The sequence below is a fragment of the Anguilla rostrata genome, chromosome 5 (genome assembly GCF_018555375.3).
Source record: "Anguilla rostrata isolate EN2019 chromosome 5, ASM1855537v3, whole genome shotgun sequence".
NCBI lineage: Eukaryota > Metazoa > Chordata > Actinopteri > Anguilliformes > Anguillidae > Anguilla > Anguilla rostrata.
The window spans coordinates 22,804,652-22,826,271 of record NC_057937.1 but is presented as its reverse complement, the minus strand read 5'-3'; the positions used below and the strand labels follow the sequence as shown (position 1 = coordinate 22,826,271).

The following is a 21,620-nucleotide window of genomic DNA, read 5'->3' as shown; positions in this document are numbered from 1 at the left end:
TGCGTTGGATTCATCTTCTGACTTTACAATTCCAAGGCAACGGCTTTACCAGTGAGTCAGCAACGAAGTAGCTGTCTCATGCGTGAATTTTCTTGGTGGAATATGTGATTTCTGCGTGTGTATGTGAAACGTATGCATTGAACATACTGATATAATGTGAAGGTCAATATTGCATAAGGTAAGTAATGAACATGTACTTAGTGAAATGGGGAATGAATGGCTTTGCAATAAGAGGTTGTTTAATGCCGTGATGTGGTCGTGATTTTAAAGAACGCAGGCCAGTAAGCACAACTGAGCTCCAGTTTTTTAATTCCATATGGCCTGGCTGTATTGTAGCCTGCTAGTAAACTTTCACATTGAAAGCAAATGTAGCCGGTTAACTGAACATGTAGACGGTATGTCATAATGCAGTGTATATGTTCTAGGGCTGCCCCCTAATAGTCGACCAAACCGTTTGTCGATGAGAAGAGTATTATTCGACCAAGTTTTCATTGGTCGGTTAGTCGCAGGAAAAAAAACCCCTCAAACTCCATTCGAGAGCTGCGCCATATTGTTAAAAGGTTATTAGACTATGTCGGGCAGGAAATCATCCAAGGTGTGGGATTATTTTGAGCGTGTAAAGGACGACCCCCAAGAAGGTGACATGCAAACTCTGCATGTCAACACAAAGATGTGTTTGCAATGTAGGTGTTTTTTACACTCTGTCTTGTAGCTTTAGTTTGGTCCCTGGAGTCTGGTTTACTGGCTAGTGTTGTGTCGTTCCCGAACGATTCGTTCAAAAGAACAAATCTTTTGGGTGAGCGAAGTGTACTGAATCACTTCATGAAACGATTCGTACGTGAACGTGAACTGGTCGTTTACTGACTGACTATCGGTTGCAGTTCAGTGATTCGTTCACTGAACGTACTACGCCCGCCCCAAATCGTTCGCGAAGGACAGTACACTTGCCCGAATTGTCGCGAATGACACAACAGTACTTTTGCCCGAATTGTTCGCGAACGACACAACAGTACGGTACACTTGCCCAAATCGTTCGCGAACGACACAACAATAGTTCCTCTTGCTGTAGCGAATGAGGAGTCTTTGGTGAGGAAAGTGGGTACGGTATGGAAATATGGATAATAAATGGATAATAATCGAACATCACTGTCAAGTGTGCTGTTTATTTTCAATGAAATAACAAGCCTTTTTAAAAAAAACATATTTCAAAGTAGGCTAGCCAAAGCTACTATTTTATCGACTACATTTTATGAAAAAACGATAGCCTATAGGCTATCTACTTATCCAATGTATATCAGCACTTTCTCTTTCAAGCAGCCGTTAGAACAAGTCACGGTAAAGAAATCAGCATCTAGGGCTAAAACAACACATTTTGGGAAATTTAGTCAAATAAAATGGCCATATCAAACACATTCTTTCAAACTACATTGTTTAGAATAAAATCGAAACGAAAACAAAATTTAATTAAAAACAGGGAAAGAAAGTGCTTGGTTCTTTGGCTATTAAATATTCTGTGGGAAAATGCTCTGTCTATAGCCTACTTTTTAAACTGGAAAACTACATTCAATTAAAATAAAACAATGTGCTAATATATGAACCGCGGTTCGCCTGTTTTCATTACTAACCGTCAGCTGTTTTCGGTATGATTTTTCAGTACACTGGGTCGAACCCCCCCGACCGACTGACCGACGCCAAACATAGTTACGCTACTGATTCGGTGAACAAATCTTTTTAGTGAAGTGATTCTACTGATTCAGTACACTAAAAAGAACTGTTTTTCCCATCGCTATTTGCCTATTCTGCCAAGGCCCGTGTTACAGGACCGAGCAACGCTAAAACTGTGCCTTTCAGAATATACGGATGAATATAATAATAAATATAATAAATTAGGAGAATAGTTGAGACTATTGTGATGTATGCATGAACATTATATGAATACACATTCATGCAAGTACATGTGAATTCGGTAAATGTTTGAAGCTATACATTTAATATGCACTTTTGTTGGCTTAATCTCAGTAGAAAAATAAAGGTATACTTAAAACCGACTCTGGGATTAGTAAAGCCATTTGCATAAAGGTTGTTTTCTGTCATTTAAAGTAAATATATTCATGTATTTTGTATTTGTTTTTCCTTTAGCTTTTACGCTGTGTTTATGATTAACAACATTAAAGGACTTCATAAACCATCAGTAAAGAGTTTGACCATCATTCAGCCGGGAACGCTACACCCTCATTGAAATGCACTGAGGCTTGAGGACAGTGCCAGTTGGAATTTGAAGCAAGCCCACACAATTCCTTTAGGAATTGTACCTTTCTAGTATAATATAATATAATATAATAAAATATGGCTTTCAGCTGCTCTCCTGATGACACCAATTACTCTAGGGTCGAAAATAAAAATTAGACCCTTCTGAAAAAATACCATTGTGTTAAGATACATTGTGGTACTGCAATTATTTACCAATAGCCCACTTATGCTAAAATGTGTAGTTTAGCAACAATGATTATAAGCTAATATGTGTCAAATTCATTACAGCTTGTTATAGACTGCTGTCTTTTGTCCCCAGAACAGTTCGTTCAGGCCTGTTCCTTAATCCCTATATGACCCTTATTTGCCAGTTATTTTAGAGAAAAATTACATGGACAATTATTAGACTTTTTCAATTAAAATATAGTTGAAAAAAAAACTCAACCTGTATAACCTCATGCTTTTATAGACTCTCTTCCACAGGCACCATTTATGAATTAAGTTTACCAGAAACTGTCTCTTCTCCATGCCCTGGAAACTGATCTTTGTGTCCTCCCTCCATTCAGAGTCCCAAGATAGGAGGAGACGAGCAAAGCGCATATAACTGTATTGGCAAAGCGGGGTCAAACTTGTGTCTCCTCCCCTTCTTTCCTCTATATGCTTCCGGATAGGAGGAGTGGTAGTGGGGAGTGGAGGCAAAGGAGGTGAGGAGTGAAGAGTAATGGGATGCACCCTATGAATCACTTTTTGGCATTTATTTATTTAATGTAGAAAAAAACCTCCCTCAGACCGCTCACTACCAATCGAGTGAGGATCTGGATCTGCCAGCTTTCTAACAGCTGTCCGTCTGCGCATGCATGGCCAAGGCCACAGAGAACATGGTCAAGTCTGCTTGGTCAGTTGCACATCAGAGACAGAAAGGTAAAAATCTGTCTTGAGAATGTAGAATTCCACACAGAATGATCTAAGTATTTTTCTTTCTAGCTCTATAGCTATCTTTAAAAGAAAGTCTTTTCACATAGCGCAATAACAGCCTACACAACATGGTTTCATACTTTGCTTGACAATGTTAACTTGTATTGTTTATTTAATTAATTTGTTTATTAGGGGGCCAGCACTTAAGGTGAGAAGGCACCTGATTGTTATTGTTAGTTTTATTAGGGGGCCAAGCACCGAAGGTGCAAAGCACCCTCTTGTTATTGTTAGTTTTATTATTATTATTATTATTATTATTATTATTATTAGGGGGCCAAGCACCAAAGGTGTGAAGGCACCCAATTGTTATTGTTAGTTTTATTATTATTTTTCTCCCCATGGAAGTCTATGGCAGCCCCTAAAACCGACTGGTCGGTTTTTCAAAAACTTTGCAGAATGGTAGTGGATCATGCCAACAATCCATGAAACAAATCTTACATCGCTTGGCCAAAGGGGGGCGCTACAGCAAACAATTGAAATTGCAAACTTTGAACAGGCATATCTCATAGCCCCATTGATCTAACACCACAAACTTCATAGGCATATCAGCACACATAAGTGGAGGCCAACCCTCCATTGTTGCCCCGATCAAACAAAATGGCGGCGCTAGAGAGCTCATTTCCAGTTTAGGCATAACCACTATGCCAATTTTTTTCTAAACTTGGCACATCGGTATAGGAGCACTCCAATTGGACAGGGAGCAAATATGAAGCCGACTGGCCATAAGGTGGCGCTATCATGAGCTAATAGGTGTGGTTTTTGGACAATTTTGAACAAGCATATCTCCTGCCCCATTTGAGCTACAGTCATGCAATGTAAGGCCAGGGTATATGTAGTACCCACACCAAATATCATGTCAATTTAACTTGCCATTGCATTATGTACATGAAGAGCCTGGTGCCTGAGCCTTGCACCAGAAAGGACACTAGACCTAAAGAATGTAGATAGAAATGTTTTTATTTCAAAAGCACAATTGAAATGCAAAATATATACAGTACCAGTCAAAATTTTGGACACATCTGCTTGAACCAGTTTATTCAAGATTAGAAATGCTTTAAACTGGGGGGGGGGGGGGCGCTATTTAACAATGAGGCAGTAGGATGCTTTCCCGACTGGCTCCCGCACAATATTTTAAAAAAATATATAATATTAACATTTTGATTGAATTTAGTACATCCTAAGTCTACATTAGTGACTAAGTTCACTTTGGTCCAACTTATTTGTTCCGAGGACAAGATGAAGTCGAGTTTAAAAAAGAACAAAAAGACAGCTGAAACAGGCCCGGCTGCACCGGACTCACCTGACGACCCATGCGACACTGATCAACAGCCGACTGATGCTAATATCCTTCAGGCCATCAACTCACTCCGTTCCGACCTACAAGCCACCAAAGTTGAAATATGCCAAACAATTGATACTCGGGTTACTGAAGTTGCAACTACAATTAGAAGAGAACTGTCCCCTTTGAAATCGGAAACCCGGGCCGCTATATTAGCTCTGCAAGCTGTAGCCGACAAACATAGCGCTATCAAGGATCTAGAACGATCTGCAACTCACTCATCAGATGCCACCTCACCTCTCCCCCGAGGTAGTAAGACGCAGAGCAGCGTTCAACAAAACCAGAGAACTTCTCCGGGGCAAGCCAGGAGTTCGGTACGGAATGCAGTACCCAGCAACACTGAGTGACTTTCAAAGGCTCAGAGACTGTGTTTACTGATGCAACGGAGGCCCTGAAATTCACGGAGCTCCATTTTGGCACCGGCGGCAGACCAGGGGAGAAAGAAAACCTGGAAGCTTCTAGCTAGAGGCGAGTGGTAATCTCTGTAATACATATAACTGTTATGTTTAAGATTAGTATTGCCATACACTGCAAATAATGCATTGGCTGTGGGTCAGGTGTCGTTAGGTGCCTCTCTATCTCGTTACGTATTGTTTACATAATAAGTTTTCTTTAAGGACATTTTCTTTCTGACCTAAACGGTGACAGTGACTGTATAGGCTATCATCATTGGTAGAACAGACGGTATTGTTCTCTGCCCTGCTGCGAGTATTTTGCCAACAGTATTAGGATTACTAAATTCATTGTTCTTTTAAAATGTTTACATGAGTGTTTTGTATAAATTGTGGGGAGCCATGTCAGATTCCACTAGAAGTGGTAGATAAGGGAAGCTAGGATAATTATTTCCTTACGGTTGTTTACGTATGCAATATATGGGTTCCTTTTTTTAAATTTTTTTTTAGCTTCCTTAGTGGGGTCGCACCTTACTCTGGGTGTTTCTCTTAGTATAGGCCAGACAAGTTGGGTTCGGTTGGGATGGGTATGGGACTTCTACCTGATTATTCAACTTAGGACCATTTCAGTCTCAATGATAAGGTATACAAGTGCTCGGTATGAACCTGTATTATACAGGATAATGTAACGCAAGTGAAGACGGGATGCCAAATTAAACTGATATCACAGAACGTTAATGGCCTAAATCATCCAGTGAAGAGGGGGAGGGTAGCCTACTCTCCCACTTAAAGTCACTATCCAGTGATATAATTTTTCTCCAGGAAACCCACTTGAACAAGAAGGAATATATCAAACTAAGATGTAGATGGATTGGACAGACTTACCAGTCTACTTCTGCCGTTAGATCTAGAGGTGTGGCTATATTATTTAAAAAGTGTATTCCTTTTACTCATAAATCCACTCTGGCGGGCAGAGAGGGCAGATACCTCATAGTTTCAGGGGAACTGTGTTCTTTACCTACTACATTGGTTAATATATGTGGACCTAACATAGATTCACCAGAATTTATAAGCATGTCCTCGCTCTGATTTCTGACATATCCCAGACCAATCTAATTGTGGCCGGAGATTTGAATCTAGCTTTAGACCCATACTTAGGCCGCTCATCCTCCCATAGTGCCGCGCCTTCAAACTCTAGTATTTTTCTGAAAGAATATTTCAAAAATTCCAATCTATTTGATGCTTGGAGAATGTTCAATCCCCAAAACAGGGCTTACTCATTTCACTCCAATGTTCATAATGTTTATATGCGAATAGATTATATCTTGATAGACACTAAATTGTTGCCTTACACCTGTAATGTGAAATATCATGACATCGTGATTTTGGACCATGCCCCCATGTCCCTCTCTTTAAATCTAGAAAATATATCTCAGTCTGAGAGACTCTGGAGACTTGATCCACAACTTTTAAAGGAGCCAGACTTCTGTGTGTTCCTTAGAGAACAAATCTTTTTTTTTTTAAATGAACGATCTCCCTGGAACGTCCCCATTGATACTTTGGGAAATGATGAAGGCCTATCTCAGGGAAAGTATCATATCTTATCAGGCTGCACGTGGGAAAAAGATACAAGCTGAATTAGTGGATTTGGAACGACAAATTATACTTCTGGATCTGGAAAACGCTGTACAACCATCCACAGCCACTCATAATAATAAAATATTATCTCTGCGATACAAATACAATCAATTACTTTTTTCAGACCAAATCGACATTTTTGTTTACACAGCAGAAATATTTCGAATTTGGGGAGAAACCAGACAGGTTACTTGCTAGACAACGTAGGAAGCTGGAGAGTGACCGTACAATAAGTAAAGTTAAATTAGATGTCGGTGATATATTAACATCTCAAAAACATATTAATTACAGATTTAGGCAATTCTATGAGTCCCTGTACTCCTCTAGGGCTATTAACAATGACTCAGTTATTCAGAATTTTCTAGATCGTTGTGATCTCCCCACCCTGAAGCAGGAGGATTGTGATCGTCTCAATAGGGACTTCTCAATTTCAGACATACAAAGTACAATTAAGTCATTGAAAAGAGGTAAGGCCCCGGGTCCGGATGGTTACCCTTGTGAATTTTATAAGGAATTCTGTGATGTCCTCTCACCTCACCAGTTGAATATGTACACACAATCATACAAGGACAGTGCTTTACCTCCGTCACTGAATGAAGCCATCATAACTGTGATCCCCAAAAAAGGAAAAGATCCAGAGGAAGTGAGTAGTTACAGACCAATTTCACTTTTGACATGTGACCAAAAAATATTGGCTAAAACCCTGGCCAACAGACTCAATATTCTAATGGAGAAGCTTGTCCACCCTGACCAGACGGGTTTCATACCAAACAGACATTCCTTTTTTAATCTTAGACATCTTTACAATATAATTTACCATCCGCCTAACTACACAGACAAACTGGTCATCCTTTCTCTTGATGCAGAGAAGGCTTTTGACATACTCGAGTGGCCTTACCTTTTTGCAACCTTGAGAAGATACGAAGTCGGGGGGCGGTTTGAGTCATGGTTAAAAATGCTCTACAATAACCCCTGTGCTAGGATCATTACGAATTAGACCCTTTCTCCTCAATTTCGGTTACACCGTGGTTCCAGACAGAGTTGTGCTTTGTCTCCAACGCTTTTTGCCTTGGCAATAGAGCCCTTCGCTTCGGCTCAAAATTAACTCATCAAAAACCAAAGTAATGCGAATCAACAAGAAGAACAACACACTAATAACAATGGATCAAAACCAGATAGAGGAAGTAGTCAGTTTTACATACCTCGGTATAATTACTGTGGACGGAGGAATGGATGCGGATGTGAAAGCCAGAATCGGAAAAGCAAGGACAACATTTAACATCTTAAACAAAATCTGGAAAACAAAAAACCTATCACTCAAGACTAAACTAAAAATCTTCAATTCAAATGTCAAATGCACTCTACTTTACGGATCTGAAACCTGGAAGACAACTACCAACATACTCAACAAACTACAGACATTCATTAACCGCTGCCTCCAACGCCTCCTGGGAATCTACTCGCCCAACACCATCACAAACGCTAATCTGTGGGAACTCACCAATCCAAATCAGGAGGAGAAAATGGAACTGGATAGGTCACACACTCAGAAGACAAAACAAATCAATCACAAAGCAGGCTCTAACATGGAACCCACAAGGCAAGAGGAAAAGAGGAAGACCGAGAACCACCTAGAAAAGAATCACAGAACAGGAGATGAAGGTGGAAGGGCTGTCATGGCAACAACTGGATCTGAGGGCACAAGACCGGAGGAGATGGAGGGGTTTCATCGATGGCCTATGTTCCCTTAAGAATTTAAAGGCTTAAGTAAGTAAGTAAAGTAAGTAATAGAGCCCTTAGCTCAAACCATTCGTTCTGATCCCCAGATACATGGATATGTTTCTAAAGATACAATAAGTAAAATCTCGCTTTATGCTGATGATAATTTGTTGTATATAACCAAACCTCAATCTAGTATTCCAGCTATCTTGGACTTAATTACTCATTTTGGAACATTCTCAGGTGACAGAATTAATTGGTCTAAGAGTGAGTTGATGCCAATCATGCTTCGTAACCCCTCTGATTTGCAAAATTTTCCATTCAAGATTGCCCACCACAAATTTACATATTTGGGAATAGGGGTAACAAAAAACTTTCACTCCCTGTACAAAGCCAACTTCCCCCCTCTAGTGGCCAAATTACAGAATAATATTCAAGGGAAAGTCAATGCTATAAAAATGGTTTTTTTTGGCCCAAATTCTCTATCTTTTCCAGAATGTCCCTATATTTCTTCCTAAGGTTTTTTTCAAGCAACTCGATTATTGTTCCCTTTTTGTGGGATTACAAAGCACACAGAGTTGGCAAAAGCCACCTCTGCAAATTAACTTCAGAAGGTTGGTATGGCTTTATTACTATGCTTGTGCACTCCGAACTATCACTATGTGGCTAGATCATACGTTTACACATCCTAATTGGATTAAAATGGAAATAGAGTATTGTGCCCCCTCTGATATTGGAGCCATTATTTTATCACCAACAAAGATAAGCAACTCCATTTACAATCGTAATAGCACGATTTACAACACCATCCGCATCTGGAAACAAATAAAAGCTCAGTTTAAATTAAAGACTGTCTCTTGCTGTTTACCGATTGCTGGGAATCCCTCCTTTGTTCTATCTACTATAGACTCTGCATTTATGGAGAGATCTTGGTATCCAGAATATTGGGGACCTTTTCTTGGGAGGAATTTTCACATCCTTTGATCAACTCCGGTCTCCCCATGAATAACTTCTTTAGATATTTACAGATTAGGGACTATGTGAGGACATACCTTCCCAATCTTGAAAAACCGCAACTTGCTTGGTTGGATGATATCTTGCAGGTGGGGGGCAAGGAAAACCACTTAATCTCTCGAATCTATAAACCAATGACAGACAAGAGTTCACCCTCTATAGAGAAAATTAAAGTACATTGGGAGCAAGAACTGGAATCGGATATTGATGATGAACTTTGGCAAGCCGCTTTAGAGAATATACATGATTGCTCAGCTACCACTAGACATCGTCTTATTCAATTTAAGATCATCCATAGATTACACTATACCAAGACAAGGCTTCATAAAGTGTTTCCAGATGTTTCCCCGCTGTGCGATAAATGTCTTATTGAGGAAGCCACTTATCTCCACAGCTATGTCCTATGTTCTAAACTGTCCTCATTATGGACTAATGTATTTAGAAAATATGCTACAAGTAGTATTGAAACCTGACCCACTTTTGATTGTGCTTGGGGTATCCGCTGACCTGTCCACTCTGCTGAAGTGCCAACACCGATTGCTGTCTTATGCCCTTATTATAGCAAGGAATCTGGTTTTTAAATTTCGGAAAAAATAGAGGCCCCATCTGCTAAAATGTGGCTGGAAGAAATGACAAGACTTTCTCACCTTGAGAGAATAAGATATGCTCTTGCAGAAAGACTTGGTCAGTTTGATCCTGATTTAGCATCCCTTTCTCCGTTATCTTGATACCGTAAGTTGACCTGATCTATAACATTTCCTTATTAGAGTGAGAGCGGTAGAGGGTTGATGGGTGAGGGGTTTAGGGATAACCTCTTCAGCAGGTTTGTCCTTTATTCTGGGCCTGCGTGCTCTTTTCTGTTTGTGCCTTTGTTTGAAAAAGAAAATTGAAAATAAAAAACATTCTGGGGTATATCCCTACATCATTTTCACCACATGCAGTACCATATATTTCCAATGGAGGGTAGAAGGTTGAAACTGATGTAGGAATAAATCCCATGCATTTTGAAATATGGTAGATGGTCTTTATTTTTTTTTAAATATGAAAAATTCTACAAGTCCTGGAGCACCTGTTAAGATAGATGTCATCATGAACACCAGTTCCACCAAATCAAACACCAAAAAAAGGTGTCAGACACATATTCCAATCCATTGCTCAGTTTAGCAGAGAATGCACATTTCAGAGTGCCTCAGAGACAGATATAATAATAATACATATTTCAAATAATAAATACGACATTGAAAGAAAACAAAATATAAACTCGCCATCCCTGCTACCTGCGTGCTGCGCGCAGTGTACCATATTATTTATTTAGACATTGGCAGACTACAGCATAAATTGCGTCTTTTGTTTATATTCAATATTAGTTATTGCAGTGAGAAACTGCAGATGTAGACACAAGAAAGTTTGTTACATTATGGTAGCAAGGGAATGATTTGGATTATATATATATTTACCGTCATTGTTTTATTATACTAGCGTGTTTTTGCACATTTGCAGAGAAACGCAAATACTATCAATAAAAATGGTTCAGCAATTTCTCAGCATAATTGGAAAAACACGAGGAGTTACGAATTCGTGTTTTTGAATTCTGTGACGAATTAGTCAGCATGAAAGATATTACAGTGAAGCTGCATGGCAAACATGGTAGCAAGCCTGTGTTCATGAAAGCTAGACCAGTGCCATATGCTAGCAGACACAAGGTGGAAGCTGACTTGGAAGCTCTGGTCAAGAATGGGGTTTTGGAGCCTGTGACGATCAGTGAGTGGGCCACACCCATCATTCCGGTACCCAAAAAGGATGGGGAAATCCTGACCTGTGGAGACTTTAAGGTAACGCTTAACACTGTGCTAGCAGCAGAGCAATATCCACTTCCTCTAATTGACGACTTGTTTGCTGGACTGAGTGGGGGACAGAAATTCAGCAAGATAGATTTCAGTCAGGGTTACCTACAAATGCATGTAGAGAAAGTCACATGAACATGAAATGCTGACCATTAACACACATAAGGGACTTTTCAGATACTGCAGACTGCCTTTTGGCATTACGTCAGCCCCGGCACTGTTCCAGCGAGCCATGGACTAAATCCTCAGCGGGTTGCCAGGGGTGCAGTGCTACCTGGATTCTGTGCACTGGAGCAAACGATTAACCCTCTGGGGTCGAGAGCTCCGCCGGCGGAGCTCGACAAGATGAAATTAACTTTCGTTTCTATTTGGATGATTAACTTCACGTGCTGTTATCATACAGACGCAACAAAAACATTGACAGCAACCTTAGAATCGCGACTTTCCAACGCGCCCATTGGCAAATAATATGAATTGTTTTAAAAGTTTTAAATTTGATTAATTAGACCATGTATGCTTTGTTAAACTTTACTCATTACTATGTGAATTTCGCTCAGCAGGAAGTCCGCCCAAATCGCATTCACATGTTAACAACATAATTACTCTCCATAGAAGGAGACTAAAGGAGTGGCGATGCGAGATCCATGTGAGAAATGCCAAGTCTGCAAAAGCGGGATAGAATGTCAAAGTGTCGCCTAATTCACTTCTTTTGAGGTGAACATTTTGGAAAATGGTCCATCCGGAAACCAACACTGATGAAGAGCGGTGTCATTTCGAACAGCGAACTGATCCAGCTGAGGATCAACTTCATGCGTAAGTATATTTCTTATGATCATATTGGTAAATATGTGTACTGTATTGCAACATATCTTTATGTGTGTTGGAATATCCAGCAATATGCGCGTTCAAACGATTCGAACTATTGCATCTCAAAATTATAGGCTAGGCTCTCTGCGTCTGGTTGTGTTAGAAGTATCAGGTAGACTGTATGTTTTTCGATCATATTCGTAATAAATAGCTCATGCCTGGCGTGTAGTGGTGTGGCTAGGATTCTAAAACTGATATCCTTGCACAATCGATATTAGCATACTCTAAGTAAGTCGGGAAATAGCAATAAAATAACCACTTAGCTAAACAGACCTAGCCTACTTCAGATTGAGGCATTGTTATTGATGAGTTGCGTGTAGTTGAGTTGGAATATCAGTGTTTATTTAGTTTAGCTAATGTTGTTTCGTTGATAGCTTGCATTATTTGTAAATGTGTGCTGTATTACATTCTCTGTGTGTTTGTAGGAATATTCACCAATATGCGCGCTTGTAAATTCCCACACTATGAATGATTCTAACCATTGCTTCTCAAAATTATAGGCTACCTCTCTGCGTCTGGTTGTGTTTGTTTGGTTCTTTGTTTGTATATGATGTCACATTTCATTAATTTTGTTTTCATTAGTTAGTGGTTTGTCCCTTTTTTGTAAAGCACATTTAATTTTCACCTGTTGAAGGAAATGTGCTATATAAATAAAGTTTGATTTGATTTCACATTTCCTAACAATTTTGTTTTTATTATATTTACAGAGATGCTGATCAGGAAACACGGCCTAGTTCACCACTAGCTAAGAGGCCACGCAGGCGTTGCAAGAGTACACCAGTCTCATCTCATCTTCCATGCATATAGTTTACTTCAATAAATGTTCTAAAATCAAAAGATGTCTTTGTTTCTGTCTTCTAAATGGCTCACTGAGTCTTTGTCTTAGTGGTGCGGAGGCATGCGGCCAGGTGTGAATAGCCTACTTAGCTGGCAAGTCCTCCTTTCCAATGCATATTCATTACAGAAAGGCCATTTGCCCTCCCATTCTCACCTGGTGTTGAAAAATAGTAGTCACAACACTTAGCAATTTATTTTATATTTCTCATTGGATTTGCTAAAATATTTTGTCATCTTTTGATACCCAAGACCTTGATGAACACATTTCAGTGACCAAAAGTCTTAGTCACAATTGTTTAGTGTGTTTTATTACAACATTCCTGTGCATGTTCAAAACTACTGTTTACAGTTTGTGTGTTTTTAGAGCAATTTACAATCCACACATGATTATGACCTACTTACTGCTGCCATATTATTATAGCTGAGTTTGTGCTGAAAACAAAGATATGAAACACTTTGGAATCACTGTATATAAAGTTGATGAAATTTACACAAATGTCAGAGCATCGCACAATCACCAGTGTGCCTCATTTTACCCTTAGACCCCAGAGGATCTGCACAATTTGGATGCTACTCTTCAAAGAGTGAAAGAATACGGCTTGAGAGTCCGTAAGGAAAAACGTGATTCTTTCCAACCATTGGTAGAATACCTGGGGCACGTGATTGATGCTAAGGGGCTACACACTGCACCATCGAAAATTGCAGCCATTGTGGACACACCTCCACCCCAGAACGTTAGTCAGTTGCGATCCTTCTTAGGATTGTTAAACTATTACGGTCGTATCATTCCCAACTTGGCATCACTGCTACAACCGCTGCACGAACTGCTACGCCAAGATAAAACATGAAAGTGGACAGCCAGCTGTCAGGAGGCTTTCCAAAAGGCAAAAGATGTGCTGACTACCTCAGAGGTTCTGACTCACTTCAACCCAACACTTCCGCTTCAGCTCGCCTGTGACGCCTCTCCTTACGGTTTTCTCTCATGTACTGCCGGATGGTGAGGAAAAGCCAATTTCTTTCGCATCAAGGACATCGAACAAGGCCAAGACTAATTATGCTCAGTTAGAACGAGAGGCACTGAGCATTGTTTTTGGGGTCAGAAAATTCCATCAGTACTTGTATGGAAGAAAGTTTATGCTCCTAACCGACCACCGACCTCTCACGACCATCCTCGGTCCACACACCGGAATAGCGTCTCTCGCTGCATCCCGACTGTAGAGGTGGGCTTTGCTGTTGTCAGCACATTCGTATGGCATCAAGTATCGCAAGTCAGACTCTCACTGCAACGCGGATCGTTTATCCAAATTGCCACTCCCTTTTACAAAGCCGGAGTCAAACACTGTAGACATATTCTACTTCAGGGAGGTAGGAAAAGCACCTGTTTCAGCTGTACAGGTAAAAAAGGAGACCCGCAATGACCCTGAGTTATCTAAGGTCATGGACATCATCTTCAAGGGTCAACCTGCTGGTGATAACTCAAACCTGAAGCCCTTCCTCGGAAGTAGGTTGGGGCTGTCTGTCCAGGCCGGGTGTTTGCTGTGGGGGAGGAGGGTGATCATTCTACTGTCACTTTGCACACAAGTTTTGCAGTAACTGCATTCAGGACACAGTGGAATAGTACAAATGAAGGAAGTGAGAAGCTACTTTTGGTGGCCAGGCATGGATAAACAGATTGAAGATATGGTCAAAAGCTGTCCATCTTGCCACAAAGTCGAAACAACTCGCCACTAGCTCCTCTTCACCTCTGGGAGTTCCAACAGGAGCCATGACATTGTATATATTTATGAGACTGATTAATATATGCTGGTGCCACCTGTGAGGATATAGGTGTATATCTTCTACATTTTGGTGCCCCACAAGTAGCGGCATGTCCCCTACATACATTAAAATCATTTACAAAATACAGGCAAAAATTTAAGGAAATATACCTTAATGATTCTGAGTGTTACAAATAGAATTATTTAGTTGAGATACATACGTAGCTAGTGGTCAATATAGGCAACATGCTTTGCAGATCATTGTTTAGACACCCTGGTCGCCAACCTGGTTGATGGATGAGATTGAAGTTTTCGCTGTTTTGACAAGGTTAGATCTGACAGCTGGGCAAGACTGCGGATCATTTGCAGGGCATTGTATAATGTATGTACAGAAGGTTATGCGTGCTTCAATAATGGTAGAAGGCATTTTTGACTAGCTGTTGGAAAGAGTTGTCCAAGATATAAATGAGCATTCAGAGAAAGCCTGCCTTACATTAAAGCATTTCATATTATTTGAGTGATCTCTGAATCTGAATAGGATCCTGAGCAAAGGTGGTGGCAGATGTGAGGGCACTCTGATTAGAGGGACCACAGGGAATACCAGAGGAGGGCACTGAGACAGGGAGAACAGTGGGAGAGAGTGTGTGTAAACAGGAGCCTGCCTAGGAATCATGGAAGGTCATCCGGGGGTGGAGGGTCAGAGCAACTGCAGCATTGAATCATCCTAGGGTGCCGGGAGGCTGCCAGTTGCTTCCTCAGTGAGTGTTCATGTATATGCAAAACAGGGCAGCCTTCCATATAGATATGGAGAACAGCATTCCCTTATCTAAAAGGGGTCTGCTGGAGTGGAGCCATGGTCTAGTCATGTGAGAAAATGAGAGCCAACTTGAATATGTCTCTATAGTAGTAATGGTGGGATGCCAGGGGTGTCCAGTGAGTCACAGGGTGAGGCAGGGTAGCCACTGCGGTAAGGAAGCACCACCAGTAACTGGTGGTTTGCTTGGAGAGGTGATTCTTGTGTGGAAAAAGTATCTGAGCTAAAAGAGCCTGAGGTTGTGTCTTTGTGACATTTGCTGTTGAATGAGTGTGGTGGAAAACTCATGGGCCCAGGCTAAACACAGGTGAGTGAGAACCACACCTATCTAAAATAGACTGTCTACTTGCTTGAAACAGCAGACACAGATGGAGTAGAGGAGGGTAGCATTTTATACCCACAGAAAAAGGCAATTTAGCAGACATACGGGACTAGCCTGAAGGATTGTCTGAAATTTTTTCTCCGTAATCTTTGTTTTAAAAAAATTATGTAGGCCTATGTAGTGCCTTTCACGGCTCTCAAAGCACTTTGCAATGAGTGGGCGTGACTGATCGCATTTAGCACCACTTAATATCATCTATCTGGTGATGCAAAATCATCAGATTATGGTCCATATTTCCTAAACATGTTTTCAATTTAGCGATTATTTATTAAGGCTGGTTATGTCAATGAGGACAGCCATAGTGAGTTAATTTAAATGCACTGCTGGTATTTCACATGCTTCGTCCGCATGGCAGGAAAGCAACATTGTTGTATTGCTCCATCTCTGGTGAAGTTGAGTTTCGGACAGGTGTCAGGATCCATAGATGCAATGGAAAAGCATTGTCACCTTTAAATGTTAGCACATCTCATTAGGGTTCAGAACACTCTTTTAATGTTTCAGGTTGTTTAATTCCATACCCAATGGCTAACCATCTCAGGAGTCACATCTCTCAACTTCTCTAACAGGCAACTGTTCCTAAAGATGAAGGAGTCATGTGTTTTAAAAAGATTCTCTCCTTTCACAAATGAGTCGCCATAAATGTACTGCTTGATAAATGGAACACAACCAATAACTTATTGTACAATGCAGCTACCATATTCATTTCAGGTTTGTACATCTTGCAATTCAGTCCTCTACCACCTCCCAAAGGAAATAACCTTTGCAGGAAATATTTCCAAAAAACTGTTTTTGAGAGAGCTAGGTAAATAGCTGTTCAAGTAATTACCAGTTATAAGGCTTAAATTTATTTGCGATGAATCAAATCATACATAATTTTAAAAAGTTATCTGCAGTGAAAAGTTTGGTTTTTGGAGAGTATTATGGTGGGAATTGGATGCTAGATTACCAAAAAACATGATGTCCCCCTCTGTATAAATTATGCCGCCTCTAGCTATTATATGTTTACAGAATAACATCGAAAGAGATAACAAGACGGTTGGTAGCAAAGGAGGTCATGGAGAGGGCTTCAGATTTTCAGATTAGGGACACTAGTAGATGGTTTTCAAACCCACCTACTGTAGATATACTGCAGTGTCCTTTTGGGGAGACCTTAGGCGTTTTAAATGATGCATTTATTAAAGAAATAACTTACACATCAACGTGTTTCACTTTTTAGGTTAATTCAGTGTTTAATGTTAAATGGGTTCAGCTAATTTGCTTGCTGTGTTGTCATCTTCTGGTTGCTCCATGTGATTAATTGAAAAGAAACATCTATAACAAGGACACACCAGATTGGTCCGTATGGTCGGCTATTTGCTTTGTAAAAGCTTACCTGGGTGTTAAGACACAAACAAAAGCAGCTTTCCTCATCTATTTTGATGTTACCAGAACCCATGTCTTGGAAGGTTACAAAGTTGCTGGTGGATTGCACGTTTACCCAAAGTCTTTTTTCATGAATAAAGCCCCATGATTCATAATCTGAGGATGTGGCTAGTGTCATGTTACCATTAAAAATGTGTTTCCCAGATTGTGCAGAAAAAGTATGTGTAGAAAAAAACCTGCATATGCACATTATAAGGTGTTTTAATTTACTGCTACAATTATTCTGTGCCTCTGATCATGCCGAATATGTGATGAATGTAAACATGAATGTGAATTACAAACTATAAACCCTGCCCACTGCCCTCTTCTGCTTACTTACCAATAAGATGAATGTTTACTCTGTTCAACAGTTAATTCAGAATGGCTTGGGCATACACTCTGCTGGCAGTAGTGCCTTTAACCTGTGTCCAGGTGAATTCCAAACTCTGCTCTGTCCATTTTAATGATCAGGTTTGAGAACAAAGTGTTTGTGAGACATTCCCTTCCTTAAGCGGAAGTTACATTTTAAAGATTACATATTATTGGAAGCAAGCATATGATCTCCATCTCTTGCTTACATTGTAAAATTGTCTCACCATCCTTCAGTACAAGAATAACAACACATGTCCTTGTCCACACTATACTGTAAATTAAATGTTCTTCATCTGTACTATAATAAACACTAGGTCTTTTCAATCAAATAAATAAATAAATAAATAAATACATAAATAAATAAAAAGGAACAAAGACATGTCAATCTTTAACAACTACCATGCACAAAAAGCAGTTGCTTTCCCTGCATTAGTGTGGACATAAAAGTGAACACCCATTTTGGGCAGCAATGAATGCAGGAGGGTGGACATTAACGCCACCATACATCCTTATTACCAACATGCTGTGAGCCTTCATTCAACAGGGAAAAAAACATGTTTCCTTGGCTGAGCTCAGTGATCACTGTCATTCTGCTTTCCCCTTCAAGAGACTCTCTTCTAGCTAGGCTCCTGAGATGAAATGCAATTTTTTCTGTAGCTTTCTGGGGAACAGACACAGTCAACATGGTCGAGTCTTGATCTTTACGCACAAGGTGGTCAGTTTCCCCAGATATGGAAAGACAACTCGGCTACAGTTAAGTTTGATAAAGGGTTCTCAAAATTACAACAGCTTCAGCAACCCAGTATTATTTCCCCAGACAGTTTCACATTTGATGTTCCTTGTAGTGATGGAAGAGAGTATTTTCATGGACCCCATAATAGTTGGGGCCACAGAGAAATATAATAGCAGATTTCAAAGACATGAATTAACGTGAAAATCCTGGTACAGAACGTAATGTCATCCCAGGAGCAGCAATAATACCATAATTAGTTTCCTTGTCTGGGGAACTTGGTCTTTAGCTCAGCATGCTAAATGTATTTTTACTGCTCATAGTGACTAGAGAGGGTCATGGCTTGAAACCCACATTGGTATTGTCTGAACAAATGAAAATGCTTGACTCTCCATAGTAAAACTTTATAATGGTTTAAACTGGTGTCTGCTCAAGTGATAGCTCTGCCCATTTTTTAAGTTATAAAACCTCATTGTGCCATCTCTATTTTCCTGTCCATCTCCACCATTCCTTATGAGGGTGTTTGTGTCCCTTTTTGGCAGGAAGTGAAGAGCTCGCCTCTCATCATGGACAAAGGCTGCCTTCAGAATTCAATCAATACATTCATGAGCTGCCAAGGGACGGGGGGGAGGGGGTTGCATGTGTATGCGTGAATGCATATACTGTATATGGATGTGTGTACATGCATGTGTGTGTGCGTGTGTGTGCGTAAGTGCGCCTATGAGGATGTGCGTGTATGCGTGTATATGTGCGTTCACGTGTCTGTGTTATATGTGTGTGTCTGCGTGTTTGTGAAATAATTATTCAGAAGAGTAGTATATGTGTATAGTATATAGTATTCTGTGTGTTAACTGAAACTTTCCCTGTACCTGCATAGGTTGCATTTAGTCAGCGGAGTATGACAGCGGAAGTAAATTCTGGCTTGTACCTTCCCAGAAGTCCGTATGTGTAGTGTGAATCTGCCAGCAGCAAGCTGATCTCTTTCAGCTCCATGGATAGCACACACTCTTCCAGGGCCTGATCAAGAAACAAGAAAGCTACATCACCTACCCTTCTGAATGTATGTTAACACTGTACATTCAACACTTCTGTGCTTTGCATTAAACACTCCCTCTTGCATTTTCACACTGTGTATTCAATCCTGCACACAGTAAATTCATGCTGTGAATTTTAACTCTCTTTTCTGTGCTTTATTACTGTGCATTAACCACTCTCTGTACTTCCCTCTAGCACTTTACATTTAACACCTTCTTCTTCCCTTTAAACCTCTGCACAGCAACTTAACTCCATGGGCGGTCTGTTTATTTCAGTAAAATGCCTTTTGGACTGTGGTGGGTTGACACAACACACAGTGAGACTTTTGAGAGGGATTACGTTTTTGCATGATTAATCATCCACAAATAATGAAATTATGGACACATTATTTCCAGAATTCCAGAACGTGGGCAGCATGGTGATGCAGTGGGCACCACTGTTGCCTCAAAGCAAGAAGGTCCTAGGTTCAAATTCGGCCAGACCTTTCTGTGTGGAGTTTGCATGTTCTCCCTGTGTTTGTGTGGGTTTCCTCCAAGTACTCCAGTTTCCTCCCACAGTCCAAAGACATGCAGGCTAATTGGAGACTCTAAATTGCCCATAGGTATGAGAGTGTGTGAGTGAATGGTGACTGAATGGTGTGTGTGTGTGTCTTGCAATAGATTGGCAGCCTGTCCAGGGTGTATTCCTGCCTCTCGCCCAGTGCATGCTGCCCTGGGCTCAGTACCCCCCACAACCCTGCCCAAGATAAGCAGGTATAGATAATGGATGATGGATGGATTCCAAAAGGTTCTGTAAAAGGCTAAATGGTGAGCCAAACCAAAATCTAATGTTTTTTTTCCATGGAGAGTTTTTGTAACAGTCAGTTTTTCAGTCCCTCTCTGCAAACAGTATGGTTACATAAAAAAGGAATGCAAACTGTGAAAACACCAACCAAATTGAAGAGAATTGAGATAGACCCCACTATGGGGAACGTTTAACGTTCAATCTTAGTAAGCAAGATAGCTAACTGTTCTATATATCTTGTCCTGCTTGCAAATTTATAAGGATCAGCCTTAGCTTGACTCAGATGAGACTGACAATGAAAAGTAGATGAGAAGTTAGTGGATTGTAATTGCAATGACCACACACAGTGGCACACAACAAATTAATCTCAGGAAATGAAAATTATTCAGTGTTTTTACACACACACACACACACACACACACCTAATGAAACTTAACACCAAGCAAATGGCAAAGTCCCCCTCCACCTGCCTCTTTCATAATGGACCATTGCTGTGTTCCCTGGAACCCTGCCACCCTCCTAAGGTCTCACCTGGTTAACGTCACCCTCGCCAATGATAAAGGTGAGCTTGGTATCCTTCTCCACCACAGTCCTGTCTTCCAGTACCCCCTGCAACTGCACTGTCACCTCCTGATCCCATACAGGCCGGAGAGCATGCTCAGAACCTGGCTCCAGAACCTTCTTACGCAATAGCCTGTCCTCTGCACAGGGAGGGAGGGGGGAGAGAAGGAGGGAAAAAAGTGGATATGGAAAGAGGGATGGAGAGTTGTAAGGAGAGAAAAGGAGGAAGTAATGGAGTGAGGGAGAGAAGGAGGAAGCATCAGAAATAAAGAGTGAGGAATAGGATTGGTAGAAAATAAGGTAGGAGGGAAGGAAGCAGGGAGAGATGAAGGAAGGGGTAGGGTTAATCTGCTTGTCGCTGTTTAGCAGACTGGCTGTGGGACCAATCCCTCAGCCGCTCTGGAGAGGGAGACTTTTCTGTTCAGGAAAGGAAGTTAAACTGCTACTGCCTACCTTTCAGTATGATAATCAATTATAAGATATAACAAACATTGCATAAACCCGCTGTTTAAAAAACTAATGTGTACAAACCTTTGAGACCTTTTTTTTATAGCATTTTAATGATTTTATCAAACTGTTTTTTATGTGTTTGATGGCATACACCTACTGTACACTCCCTTCATTTTCAAAGCAAAGAGGTTCATTATTATTCATAATTTAATGTTGGCAGATGTGACTTAGCCAAAGCAACTTTAAAATATGTTTAACATGGTAAGAAAACACCTTTAAGCTACATAAATTAGAGGACAAAGATACACTGCCGTGAAAAAAGCATATGCCCCTTCCTGATTTACTGTGTTATTACATATTTGTTATCCTGAATGGTTTCAGATCTTTAGACAAAATGTAATACCAGACCAAGGGAAACTGAGTAAACACAAAACATTTTTTTAAAATTGTATTTATTTAA

At 40.4% G+C, this 21,620-nt stretch overlaps 1 protein-coding gene across 6 annotated transcripts in view; it reads right to left on the bottom strand.

Annotated features, from left to right (window-relative positions):
- fkbp16 (FKBP prolyl isomerase 16) overlaps window positions 1-21,620 on the bottom strand; it is a 111,169-nt gene that overhangs the window by 53,357 nt on the left and 36,192 nt on the right. For all 6 annotated transcript variants that reach the window (XM_064335627.1, XM_064335626.1, XM_064335628.1 and 3 more), the window contains 2 exons: window positions 20,681-20,850; window positions 19,260-19,348 (listed from right to left, as the gene is read on the bottom strand). In XM_064335627.1, coding sequence (XP_064191697.1) covers window positions 19,260-19,348; window positions 20,681-20,850 — 259 coding nt within the window. The remainder of the gene's footprint in view (window positions 1-19,259; window positions 19,349-20,680; window positions 20,851-21,620) is intronic.